The sequence below is a fragment of the Cryptotermes secundus genome, unplaced genomic scaffold (genome assembly GCF_002891405.2).
Source record: "Cryptotermes secundus unplaced genomic scaffold, Csec_1.0 scaffold1981, whole genome shotgun sequence".
NCBI classification, from domain to species: domain Eukaryota; kingdom Metazoa; phylum Arthropoda; class Insecta; order Blattodea; family Kalotermitidae; genus Cryptotermes; species Cryptotermes secundus.
In genome coordinates this window covers 12,075-25,680 of record NW_019737105.1, presented here as the reverse complement: position 1 = coordinate 25,680, position 13,606 = coordinate 12,075, and the positions used below count along the sequence as shown (strand labels likewise).

Sequence of the window (13,606 nt, the reverse complement as noted above, 5' to 3'; positions counted from 1 at the left end):
TTTACATACAATTACCAACCAAAAACAGCCACCAATTTCATCTTGTCATCAGTTATGTCAATAAATTAATCTCTAAAGAATGTGACATAAAATTCCTTCGAATACATTTAGAGAGTACACTGTCCTGCAAAATACATATTGAGCAACTTGTACCTAAACTGAGTTCAGCTTGCTATGCAGTCAGATCTGTTCAGCCTCTTATTTCACAGGAAACACTGATGATAGTTTACCATGCTTACTTTCATTCCGTTATAAGCTATCAATTGATATTCTGGAGAAATTCTACACACAATACAAACATCTTTTAAGTTAAAAGAATATGACTAGAATTATTACAGGATGCAGAAGTAGAGATTCATGCAGAGATTTATTTAAGTACTTAAACAGTCTTCCATTCCAATTGCAATACATATTATTGCTTCTCATGTTCCTTATTTACAAGGATCAATTAATATTAAATATAGATGTCTATAACATGAATACTGTAGGGCACATGGTAGCACAGTTGGTTTGAGGCACTATGCTACAAGCTGGAAAGTCGCGGGTTTGATTTCTGATGAAACAATGGGATTCTTTTAATTTTCATAATCCTTACAGCTGCACTATTTCCCTGTGGTCAACTCAGCCTCTAACAGAAATAAGTACCAGCAATCTTCGTGGGGGTAAAGGGCAGCCGGCCTGTGTGTAAGGCTGAGAACCCCATGAGCCTTCACAGCCTGTTACAGGGATAGGTTTACCTTTTATAACATGAATACCAGACAAAAATATAACTTTCACCTACCTTCATCAGACTTATCACTATATCAAAAAGGGGTCTACTCGCATAAAAAAGTCCAATAATCTGCCACATAGTAACAAAACGGAAGGAACGATACTAAAAAGTTTAAATTAGTGCTAAAGAATTATCTGCTAGTTCCTTATACACTATTACACCCGCCCCACATGCTTTACTTCCTCACGGGGTAGTGCCTCGACTAAATTCAGCGGTATGACTCTTGTATCCCAGGGGTACACGGGTGTTGGCTCGCTTACGTCATTTTGGATGCGGGGTCGATCGGTTAATCCCTCAGCACAGGTTCCACATGAACACCCTCACTCCCTGGTTTCTACTCACCCACTGCTTGACTTCTACTCCCTCACTACTCTATTACCCCCGCTGCTGCTTTTCGAAACCACATTCTTACTGCGATCTCAAACCTTCCACTGGGAGGGCTTCATGACCAAACGCATGTACCCCTTCCGGTCTGCACACCTCAAAGCTTCTATCCACAGCTCCTCCACCCCCACAGGCACGGACGAAAGAAGGTATACCTACCCCCCCCCTTGAATGCAATGGACTCACCAACCTCCCTTCTGTCCCTTGTGACAAAAGGCCAGTTCACAGAACCATGATCCCTCCGGGGCATCTCATTTCCACAGCTAAACTTTATCATTACTTACAAACAAATAAGACTTATCTGTGAAGAGTGCGTACGGTTACACTATAGAAGAGTACTTCACTGTAAACAGAGACGATGTAAAAAGTATGTTATATAAATTTTTAAGCTAAAACTGTCAGTACAATGAATTGAACTTATGACTTGTAATGTAGCTAAGGATTTAAGGATTGCTTAAGATTTACAGAAAGAAACTCAACATAATCAGCTACTGAATTGTCACAGAGTATATTTAGGAATGTTGGAGTTTGTATTTTAGAAAAAGACTATATATTATATCAAGGGCTGGGCCTATCTGATTTAAGTATTGAGAAATGAAAATTGAACCTCTAAAGAGTATTATAAATAAGATGAAACTATGTAATTTATGTTTCTCTAGGGCTCCAGACAGGAATATCATCCGGTTTATTATGTAACATGTACGCTTATTATATACATATAATTTAGTACAGATAATTGACTTTACAAAATGAACAAGTTGAACCTCTATCTCACTGATAACTTTTTCACAGACAGAGTATTCATATCAATTTCCAAGTTTATCCTGCTATAAATGGTCTTTCGGCTCATGATGCACAAATATTAACACTTGAAAATTTGCAAACTATGATGCGTAAGGGATAGGGAATTTTCAGACATCCAAATCTTTCAACATTCGGGAAAGGCAATACTGATGTTTACGACCAGTCATAAAAATTGCCTGCAAACCACTTACAACAATGGGTGGCATATCCTCTATTCTCAGAACTGCGCGAAATAACATCTCAGTTGCAAATGTCAGTGACCAATCAGCATGGAAGTATAAAGAAAATGTTTCCACTGAAATTGAAGATTAAGGCAGTCTGTATCCAGTTCTCAAATCTAATAATACTGAATACTGTTTCTTCGCAAGTTGACATCCTTCTGCTTCTTCCCCTACTCAGCTGACTTCTATGGTGAGTTACAATGCATAAATATTTTTCTCACTACAGTTTTTTTTCAAACCAACATCGTTAAACTCAATTTAATAATACAATAATCAATTTAAGCTGAATAACACAAGTTTTTGGTGATCAGCGTGGGATATGTCAATGAAAATTAGCACAAATTAATTTAATGATGTTGGTCTGAGGAAACTACAAAATGCTACAAGATTTCATTAGTCCAGTGATTGATAACTAATTTAAATGTAATTTTATGTTTGTCAACATGCGACACTGTATACATAAGTGTACTAATACTCTTTATGATTATGCTATAATTAATTACTAATATTATGTTAGCTTAATGCATGAACTTTAACAAAACTGGAAAGGTATTTACGAGTAAATTTGTTGGGACTGGGCCCTCGTCTTATAAGAAAAGAACTTACTGGGCCACGGTCTCATAAAGGTTCAGAACCACTGATCTAGATCATTGGCTCAAAGACGGCGGTAAGGTTGTCAACCTTACACGCCGGCCACCCTTCAGCCCCCTGGAATATTCCTGGTACACATTTCTGTTAGAGGTTGAGTCAGAGACAGGCCCATATTGCAGCTAGAAGGATTAGGCCAATTGACAAAGTCCACCACATTGAGACTCGACCCCGAAACTTTCTGGCTTGTAGCATAGTGCCTCAACCAAGTACGCTAACATGTACCCCTGTAAATGCAAGGGCTATTTGGAAAATAACCTCCTGTGACCTGCCAACAAAACAAGCAATGAATAAAAAAATGATTACAGACATCCGCTGCCTGGGAGCTCAGTCACATTTTGTATTACGAAACTCTAAAAAACTGCACAAGGCCTTTCAAAACAAAGTGCACTGAATGACATCCGGTGTAGTGCTTCTCCATGATAACAGACACGCACACACACTGCTCACATTCTAGCACTTATGGAGCATTTTGAATGGGAATTGTTTGACCACCCTCTTTACAGCCCCAATCTCAATCAAAGCACCTACCACCTGTTCATCTATCCGAAGAACTAGGTGAGATCACAGTGCTTCAGCCATAATGAGAAGCTGATGGAACATGTCAACAGGTGGCTGAGCTCACAGGCAGCAGACCTCCCCCAAAACAGCCAAAAGAAAAAGCCAATCCCTATTACCACTAGGACTCCAATTCCGGGGGCAATGATGTAGAGGGAGCACCTTTAATTATGTATAAGATAACATTCTTTCAAATTCCTTGCTTTGCCAACAGCCCACCAGATGCTACCTTCCAAACAGCCCTCATATTTTCCAAGACCCATACTGTTTATGAATGCCAGACTGTCATAAAATCCACCATGTTCACTGTCAAGGATGTAGTGAAATGTATGACATTCATTATATATCAGAAACAGTACGGACTGCACTACACTGCTTACCACACAACAAATGTCTGCCTGTTAAGCGAGCGTGACAAATCTGAAGATGTGACCATATCTTTCTCTCTTCTGATGCTGCTGAGGATTGCCATGCCTGAACACACTCTCACTGCTCACAATCCGCTGCTTTGTGTCGGTCCCCTTGTCTTGCCTAGAAGGCTCAACAGTGCAAAGATAGGCATGGACACCACTGCCCATGACTTGAGCTGATACCTGGTCTCCATGGAAAATGTCTTTCTTAGCAATGGCACTGGTAGCCTCACTTCTGATCTGAGATGCCCCAGGAACCTGCAAAAGACAACAGACTTCCCTACCTTATGGAGGTTGCAGACTTGACAAACAATCTCAGCGACAATCTGATGGTCCAATGCACATGCAACAAGACTTCAAGACACTTAGAATGGGGTAGATTTACTTTGGTTTGATTTATTTATGCCTATTTTATATTGAGTTTTGGTAGCTTACCCCATATTTTTATATACTGTAATATTTATGCACATCACATGGGTGGAGTTGTGTTGTGGCTATCATCACTATCATCAGTGAATTGTATCAGTAAGAGTAATGTATATAGCGGAAGTGAAACCAGTAGCTTTTCAGAGTATCTATAAACACCAACCTAACCCATAGGAACTGTGAGTTCACCGAATGTAGAAATATATCACCTGCCAATCAGCTCACTAAATTCATCATCATCAATTTGGTCATGATAAAACATAAAAAATGTATCAGTGGGATCTCCTAATTCAGAAAATTATCAGTTAGGCTGTGATAAAACTTCATCAAAAATTTCAATATTCTTTGCTACAGGATACAGTTATCATCTATCTTAACTGCTGTAAATATTTTGCCTTGTCTATATCATCGTCTTGTCATACTGAATTTGAAAGCGGCATGATGAGGCAGCCTTGTTACATCCCTTTTATTTGTCAATGAATGAAAATAACTTGTAGATCTCTGCATGATATTATATTCATACAAGAGAGTTTATGATTTTTCAACAGTTGTCAGCATGATGAGCCATCTGTTCCCAGTTAACAGTTAGTCAGCAGTGTGGCATTGCATGGCAGGGCTCTACATACTTTAGAGCAACGCATATTTCTGCATCACACCTATGTGAAATACAGATATGTTAGCAAATGTCATCGAAAATTTTAACATTAAAGTTCACAACAGACAAAATTCATAATTTGGTGAATAAACTTAGAACAACAGGACTCGTTTAAGAAACAACAGAATAATTAAAAGGCAAAATCTGTTAAAAGCATACACATGCAAATTTATTCTGCAACTGCAAAAAATTTTGTACACCACTTTGAAAAATGCAGTCAAAATCTGTTCTGATCCTCCACAACATCAGTTCCATGCAGGCCCTTGCATCCTCAAAACTGCAGTGTCCAGATGAATCCTGCTGAATATCTCTCTGCAAGAACTCGCTTACGAGTGTCTTCAGGGACCGACGATATGGAAGACCGTTAGAGTGAGGAAATATTACAGATGTATCGACGACCCTGCCGTGGATAATGCGCAGGGCACGAAGGTCATTCTCTAATCCATGACCCACAAGTATAGTGTCTGCATTTATGAAGCCCATTAAATCGTTCTGGACATCCCGTAATGACTTTGTGGCATTCTCATTGAGATCATGTGCCGTGATTCCTGAAAACCTCGTGTTATAATCTATAACGTCGCTCTCTGGCTTCACTAACCTGTCGTACACGAGATTACCGTCAGACGCCACCACAGTCACTCTAATTAGTTCAGTGCCACGTGCTGTGTAACACATCTCACAGTCTACTGCATAGATACCAAAATTCCCATCAGGTGGAAATGTCTTACGAACACTAGTTTGAACATAACCATCAAGTGAGTCGTTCACTCCGGGGCCGAAGCCATTCCACACATGTAGTTGTCCCACACTACACCCACCTGAATTTGGTTTACCTCCACAGCAACTGTAACGTCTTATTGTTCTCACAGGACCCACGACACCGACCTTGTGGGGCTGGGGCAACTGGGGTGCCACTGCGTTCTCTATCTTGCCCCAATGATGAATACACTTTTCTTGAGTCGCGTATTTCCCCTCCATTGTTACATAGAAACCACGACCACAGCGGACACACTTCTTCTCACTAGTATCACTCAACTGTTGACCTTCGCCCTCGCTCTTCAGGGTACCGTTTGATGATTTACTGTCCTCCACTTCCGTCACGCCTTGAAATTTCACACTCCTGTCACTCCTGTCTCCGCTAGGTCTTCTAGTACCTTCACACCGCCCTCCTTCGTAGCGTTCGTAGCTGAGTTTCTTATCACAGGGAAATGCAGCGACACCACGGTTAGCACTAAACGTATCACTGTTCTGATTGCCTTCAGTTTCACTTACTGCTTTCTCTAATAGCCGATGTTCGTTTTCCATGATATTTGATGTCTTTCTTGTTGTTGTGATGGCATGGGATTCCTGTTGGCAATTTTCCATCCGCCGTAAAGGAACGAATTCAGTAGCATTGACGTTTAATCGTGAGGAAGTTGTGCCCCGTTGGAAGAGTGCGTAAACAGTAGGGTCTTTGTAGATAACTGCTTTCCCAGGATGTACGCGACTCTCGACCGGGTAGCCTAGCTGTAGAAGCTGATTTGAACTTAAGATATATGGACTGAGAAATATCGAAAGGATTCTGTTCGTTATGTTCATCTCGGAATGCAGGCGTAGTGCGGGGGCACTGGTGATAATTTGTCCATTTATTTTCCCGTGTCCAGAATCGACTGACCGTAAACCCCTGGCTCCGCTCTTGCTCATGTTGTTTGCTGGGATGCCATCTTGATCTTGATTTTCCCTACGTTGACGAGCGAGCTTCTTCTTCTGACGACGGCTGAGGATAACTCCTTTCCCACTATCACGTGGGTCGCCGTACTTCATGCCTCCAATCCCACTGCACAGCTCACTGCGAAACTCGTCCATTCTTCTGCCCACTCCTTCCAGATTCTGCTCTGCTTCTTTCGCACACAGCTAATCACTGAACTTAAAGAGGCTAATGAGCGCTAATGAGCTTATGAGCCACAGACCAACGCTTTATATAGCACTGCAACGCAGCCACGTCACAGGCTTCCACGTGTCAACTGGTGACGTTGCTGTAACGTAACCGCGGACCGACTGTGAGGCGTTACGTAACAGTACTCGCTATAGTACCGAAGAAATTGTTACTTATTACGCAATCTGTATTTACAAGAGCCCACGCGCTTTTGGTTATCTAGACATTTTAAATTTGAAATTATTGCCATTATATTAGTAATTCTGAAACTGCAAGCGATAGTATTACAAGAAAGACTTCAAAGGTAGCCGCACATTTCTAAAAATTTAGAAAGTTTCATCCCTGTTCATTGTGGTACTTGGCCAGTTTTCTCTTCCAGCTTTTTTCTCCCTCCCATTGTGTGTGATAGGCCCAACATTATTAGATTTGTTCCTTAGGTAGGGATTAGTCGTTGGCTTCCCACCGTGGCGGCCTGGGTTCAATCCCGGGTCTGGTCAAGTGGGATTTGTGGTGGACAAAGTGGGGCTGGGGTAGGTCTTCTCTGAGTACTTCGGTTTCCCCTGCCAATCTTCATTCCACCAACTGCTTCACAATCACCTTCACCTATCATCTGGGGCTGGTACAATAGGCCAGATGTGGCTGCAGTACAAGGGACTTAGTCCCACACCACTAGCAATAAAATAAAATAAATACCTAGGGATTTGTGTTGTGTGGCAGTTGGGTGAACTAGTAGTGAGGAAGATCATTTTATTTGAAGAAAAGTAAAATGATTCATCAGTGTGAAAGCTGCATTAGACTCGTGATCAGGGTTTCCAGTTTAGCTTCTACACTTTCAGTTTTGTTGTCGTCTTAACTGTCGTAACCATGTGAGGAGGCAGAAATTGTACACAACTCTTGACAAATCAGAGAGCCTTAACAAACCCATTTGAATTCCCACAATTAAATGGTTGTATGGAAGTTGGTAAGTATTAATTTTGATTTCATGTGGTTGTGAAACATGAGTAGACATTTATGCACGAAGTTTCATCTCATGTAGTGTAGGGAGCAAGATCAAAAGACACAAAATATATTGTTTGCACTTGAGACGGAGTTTATATCATTTATCGTATGGAGTGCAACAGGATGCTTAAATATAATTTCATCTCCATGTTAAACATATTATTTGTGCATATGAATGTCTTTCTTACTACAACGAATCAAATTATAAATATATATAATACTTTCAGACGATGAACTGTCATCTAAACCACATTTATTTTATGATATGTTCTGCAATTTTCGGTTTAACCCAAAGATTGTCTGTAGAATGTCAAGGAGTTCTAAGTGTACTGTGATGATGTTACAATTTTTATATTGCTTCTTGCAGTATAAATGAAGAAGAGAACAAAAACTTGCAATTCTTCAACTCTCACAAGGATGCAGCGCGGTATGTATCTTTTAATTTGTGGTGTACTGCTTTATTACATGTTGCATAATTCAACAAAGAAATTAAGTTTAGCTTCTGTCTGTGTTCAGTTTATTCAACAAGAAAATTCTGCACATGCACCATGTTTGTAATGTTAACTGATGAATTATTTTGAGGTTTCGAGACAATATGTTCTATTTTTATGGGGCTCTGGTATGGGCAGGAAAAGTTGCAGTATCCTGCACTATTGATTTTGATAGAATGCTGCACAAGTATTTGTGTTTCCCACAACCTACAAGACACTGGTGCCAACCCCTGTAACACACATTCCTATCCATGCACACAGTTCTTCCACTTCCTTTAAAATGTTGGCAGTGCGACCATCACCAAAAGCAGCCAACGCCTTTGCAGTGAAAGAAATCTCATTTCCCCTAAGCTGCAATGCTTCTTTGACCACCTGTACTGCGTACAGCATCCAGTTCACTATGGACATGGAAAGGGATTTCCATCTTCCCTTCCCGAATACCAATACCTAAAGGAGACACACATTGCTGGGTCATAAAGTATATTATAAATCCACATCAATCTCTACATAAGTTTTGGCTCTCACCACCACCCACCCAATAAGACTGCTCTACCTTGGTGAAGAGGGTCAAAGTTCTGTGACAGACAGTCGCATGATCAATTGGAACTTCTCAAGGTAACATTCTGGCAAAACAGCTGAAGCAATTCACACATTTGCAGGGCTCTCAATCCTCTATGCAAGTTGCCCTGCACAGTGATAATCCTGATTTAACTGCTCTCCTGTCCTATTCTGAACTGACCATCTTCATTAGCAGAGTGCTTTGTCTTGGCAAGACATTAAGTCTGCTGGCCTCCTGCCAAGGAGAATCTCCATCCATCCACCACAATTTAGAACAACCTAGTACTGAAGGTACCAGGTGTATACAGCATCATTTTTTAAAGTGGCCAAGCCTCCACAGGACAGATGGGTCACTCAGTGGATGCCAGGGTTACTATAGATAAGCAAGCTGTGGCAGGGCACAGAATAAACTTGGGACACTGCATTCGGCTCGAAGACACCAGTATCCTCTGTGCCAAATCCAGATACATGGATTGTATTATCAGGAGGCAAATGAGATGGAGATCCACCCCAATAACATTAACAGACAAGCCCTTCCTCAACATATGTTTAGACATGCGTACTGCTTCTCTCCAGACTTGTACCGTTTCAATTTGTAAAATAAGGACCATTTTAAGAGCCAAACAAAATTATATACTCCTTGGCACCTTAGAGAGATCATGGTCATCCTCCCACCGGCTCTCTCACTGTTCCTTTCTGGCCTATATCATGCCTGGTTCACTATGCTTGCTATTTAATTTTGGCTTTTTCTTTGACCCTGAAGATGGAGACAATATGTTCCTCTGAAACGTTGGTGGACTTCAAATTACACAGCATTAAAACCTAGAATACACTATTCTTTAGTCACCACTGTGACATCCTCAAATCAACAAGTTAACTCTCATTTTAAAAGAAACTGAATAACAATCTCAATGACATCACACTATGTTCAGAGAAAACAGAAACTTTTCAAGATGATCACACTTCACCTTCAACCATGAATTTCTCAAAATATGATCCTTAAGATTAAAATGCATATTATTGCGCTCTAACATAAACCCAACTTCAACTTGGACCGGTCATTAGTATAAAATCATAAATCTATCGATGTAGTGTGATCACATGTATTTGCAGGTGTTAAGATAATCAAACAAGTAAATCATGATCATAAATTTTCAGTAAAACTACAAACTTTATTATAAAGCAGTGACTAATTGTGTTCAAAGGTAACAGTTAAACCTAAATATAAAAAACAGGACAAACTGTTTGTGGGGTTTTAATTATGAATTTATTATTCTTCTTTATATACATATAATAAATATGAGAGTTCAGGCAAATTTATGAAATTTCAAGACTCATTTAACCTAGAAACTTATATTATGCTTTATCTAAACAGATCTACTAAGTGTGCTAAAGAAATCTGGTTGCTGACTGTAAAAAACATCCCTGGTGCACTCTGGCAAAACAGAACCCTTGCAGCTACTCATCTGATCGAGCACTGGCTAGTTCCTTGGCTTCTCTTAGATCACACAGCTAAAGAACAGTTAATCTTAAGTATTCAGTTACATTTTTAGTGACAAGTTTTTATTTGAAGAATGCTGTGAAGAGTACTGTATTCTGAGTTGTGATTCTATGAAATGTGGTAGAAATTTACAAACGTTTTAGAGGAACAAACTGCCCCCATTTCCAGAGTCAAAATGAAAGCCAAGCAAGCAGCAAGCTTATACTTCAGTGCTGAAGATGGGGTCAGCATGTTTCTCTGAAGCGGTAGTACATGTCTGCCAGATTACACGGCATCACACCCCAGAAGAACACAACTGTCACATACTCAAATCTGTCATTTCTTTGTAACAAGAGTTAAACATCTGCTTTAATTTTAGACATTTTGCTATCATTATGTGCTATACTGTTTAATCATGGCAAAGTTCCAAAACAATCTACAAAATGTGTTTCCATGGATGACCATAAACTGCTCAGTTTGGAACTAGAGTAGGAGCTCTGTGATATCTGTCACAAAGAGGTACTGAATGCAGGTTCTGCAGCAAGTGGAGTGTCAGGGATTGAGATCCTCCCAGATAAGAGAGAGAGAGAGAGAGAGCAAGAAATAAAGACAACACTGCTTCTACAGTTTGCAATGTAGTCTTTAAGGAAGACTCTTGTCAAAGTTGGTGTGACACTCATCAAAGAAACAGAGAGCCTCATTAATAATAATTCAATTCAATTCGTGTTTATTTGCGTGCAAACACCACCATACTAGTGGTGAAATCAGAAGAATTATGCCAGGCACAAAATCATTCAATTAAACAGCAAACTGACAGAATTCATGAACAAACAAGATTATTACTGCAGATGTTAAAAACAGCATATCAACAAATTCAAGGCACTCACACTGGTTTCTCAGCTGTACTTCTTAAAAAAAAAAAACATTGTATTTTGGCTATGATATGTGATACACAGTGTCTGAATGTGCCACATTCATAAAAAATCAAATTTATATTAGAAGGTTATAAACTAGCAGATTCACATTCATTTTGAGAATGCTTTGCTGCAAGGGTTACATAAAGTGTAAGAGACCTTGAGACCTCTCATGTGTGTACAACAGTGTGAACATAGCCCACAGAGGTTACATTCCCTCAAAGTGATTCCTGTAGCTTCAACTTAGAAATCTGCTTCGCAGTGTTATATGCTGCCACCTGATATCAAAACTGTTGATCAATCTCACTTGTTATTCTGCTTTGAATCTCGATCTGATAATCAAGTATCCTGAATTTGGAGCCGAATCCTTCTTGGCAAGTGGCCAGTCACTCAGCTACTCAAGAATTTCCAAACATTTCATGGAACCCAAATGTTCATTACAATGTTGACAAGAGCCTTTCATCTGTCCCTATTCTGACCCATATCAGACCAGTCCATACCACTCCATTCTATCTCCCTAAGATCCGTTTTAATATTATCCTCCCACATATATTGACATCTTCCTAGTGGTCTCTTCCCTTCTGCTTTCCCAACAAATCCTAGATTGACTCCTCTTTCCCCCAGGTGTGCTACAAGCCCTTCCTATCTCATCATCCTTTATTTGATCACATTACGTAAAATCTCAACAAAGAAAATGATAAGTAATAATCATGACAAAATAACCATGTGCAAAAACAATCGTAGTTAAATTCATTAGCAACCGCCAAAAAACCTTAGGGGCACAAATTTCAAGATTCACTGGGCAAATCACTTCCTTGTGTCTTACATAATTTGGGCTATCAAAGAGAAATTCAATGCCTGATTCTTTCTCTCTATACAAAGAAAGTTTTGCAGGCATTAGACTTATACACAATTACAAAATTTGAAATTAACATAGAAATGAACTGTTGACCATTGATACCTTGCATGCTCAGATGTTACAGATTAACACAAAAAAATAAGAGGCATTATATATGGAGCGCCCTTCGTAACAACTCTCAATATAGTGTAGAACTGTCGAACTCTCCGTGCTGGCTTCTACTGGCGCCCACTGCACACTGGCTGGTCACACACTGCTCAGTTGGCTTCTTATACTGTTCCCCGTTGCCACTTGGTAACAGCCACGTCCACTGTTACGTCACAGTGGAAAGTGGTTGCCTAACACAGCTGCTCTGCTGTTACATCACCACAGGCGACATTGCTGGCAACGCGCATGTTAGCATCACTGAGTCCATGATTCTCATCAAGAGGTGACTTAAGAAAAAATGGTAGAAAAAATTAAACACACAAGTTATGTTCAGCGTATTTCTTCAGATCTCCAAATAGTAAAAGAAAAATAAATTCTTTTGCTGTCTCATTCCATGCAACTCGATATCAGGACAATGTGTTGAAAGTCTGAATACTTGCGACCTAATATCAGCATCTGAAGAGTTAGACAGATTTTGAAAGAATAAAAAGGGAAGGAGGGAGAAAATGGAGACTTTTACAAGAAATTAATTTGCAAGTTCAGATTCTCAGCCATATTAATCCCATAATAAAGTTCAGTTAAGGTCATATATGGAATCACCGGCTGCCAATCAAACATTATATAAAAACCTTAAGTAATTTTAATAAAATAGAAGGATCGCCATTAGAAATTTTGTGCATTACAATATTGAATAAAGCGCTTCCACTCTTACTTGACCTGATATAATTTGCATCAAAGTAACTCTCCTGCAACTTATTCTTGGAAGATCCAATGAGCAATTGATGTGGATTAACAGTGGATTTCAGTTAATGGCTTTCTTTGCTGTTTTAAAATTCTTTGCATCTGGAACCATTTCAAAAATACATTAATTTATCACCTAAATAATTTATAATAAAGATAAAGTTGTACCTGTGCTTGCTTAATTATGAGCTAATGCCATGAAGACATATGGGGGAGTGGAGGGACTGTTCCACAATTGTTGACTTTGGCAGTATATACAGGTGAGTCGCCGGTCAGCTTCATGCACCGGCAGCTTTGCCTCAATATACTATCTGTCACGTGCCTTTAACAATTCATTTCCAAATATAAATCTCAAATTCTCAACAAGGAAGGAAATTGAAAACATTATTAAATCCCTTAAGCCCAAAAATTCACATGGATATGATGAAATCTCTACCAAATTACTTAAAGCAAGCTCTGTTTACATCAGTTCACCCTTGAATCATCTATGTAATAAATCTTTATCATCAGGTACTTTTCCTCAACGCTTAAAATACACTGTAATGAAACCACTTTTTAAAAAAGGAGAGAGAAAATGCATCTCTAATTACAGACCAATATCCATATTGACTTCATTCTCAAAAG

At 39.5% G+C, this 13,606-nt stretch overlaps 2 protein-coding genes and 1 long non-coding RNA gene across 3 annotated transcripts in view; 1 reads left to right on the top strand and 2 right to left on the bottom strand.

Moving 5' to 3' along the window:
• Positions 1–3,674: 3,674 nt before the first annotated feature.
• Positions 3,675–6,755, bottom strand: LOC111870224 (RNA exonuclease 3). The gene is made up of 2 exons (XM_023862331.2): positions 4,233–6,755; positions 3,675–4,055 (listed from the first exon to the last, which is right to left on the bottom strand). Exon 1 carries the CDS (start codon positions 6,721–6,723, stop codon positions 5,026–5,028), a length of 1,698 nt encoding a protein of 565 aa, XP_023718099.1. The 5' UTR covers positions 6,724–6,755; the 3' UTR covers positions 3,675–4,055; positions 4,233–5,025.
• Positions 6,756–7,668: 913 nt separating this feature from the next.
• On the top strand, positions 7,669–12,295 carry LOC117282769. Its single transcript, XR_004513629.1, has 3 exons — positions 7,669–7,754; positions 8,160–8,219; positions 12,210–12,295. It is a non-coding gene; the product is annotated as an uncharacterized LOC117282769 (long non-coding RNA).
• The window catches only part of LOC111870226 (GPI ethanolamine phosphate transferase 1-like), a 12,872-nt gene continuing 10,498 nt past the window's right edge, over positions 11,233–13,606 (bottom strand). The window contains exon 3 of the mRNA XM_033753721.1: positions 11,233–12,528. Coding sequence (XP_033609612.1) covers positions 12,433–12,528 — 96 coding nt within the window. The 3' untranslated portion in view covers positions 11,233–12,432. The remainder of the gene's footprint in view (positions 12,529–13,606) is intronic.

Excerpts from the sequence above, each read along its gene's own strand:
- LOC111870224 (XM_023862331.2), bottom strand. The coding sequence starts at position 6,723 with ATGGACGAGTTTCGCAGTGAGCTGTGCAGTGGGATTGGAGGCATGAAG.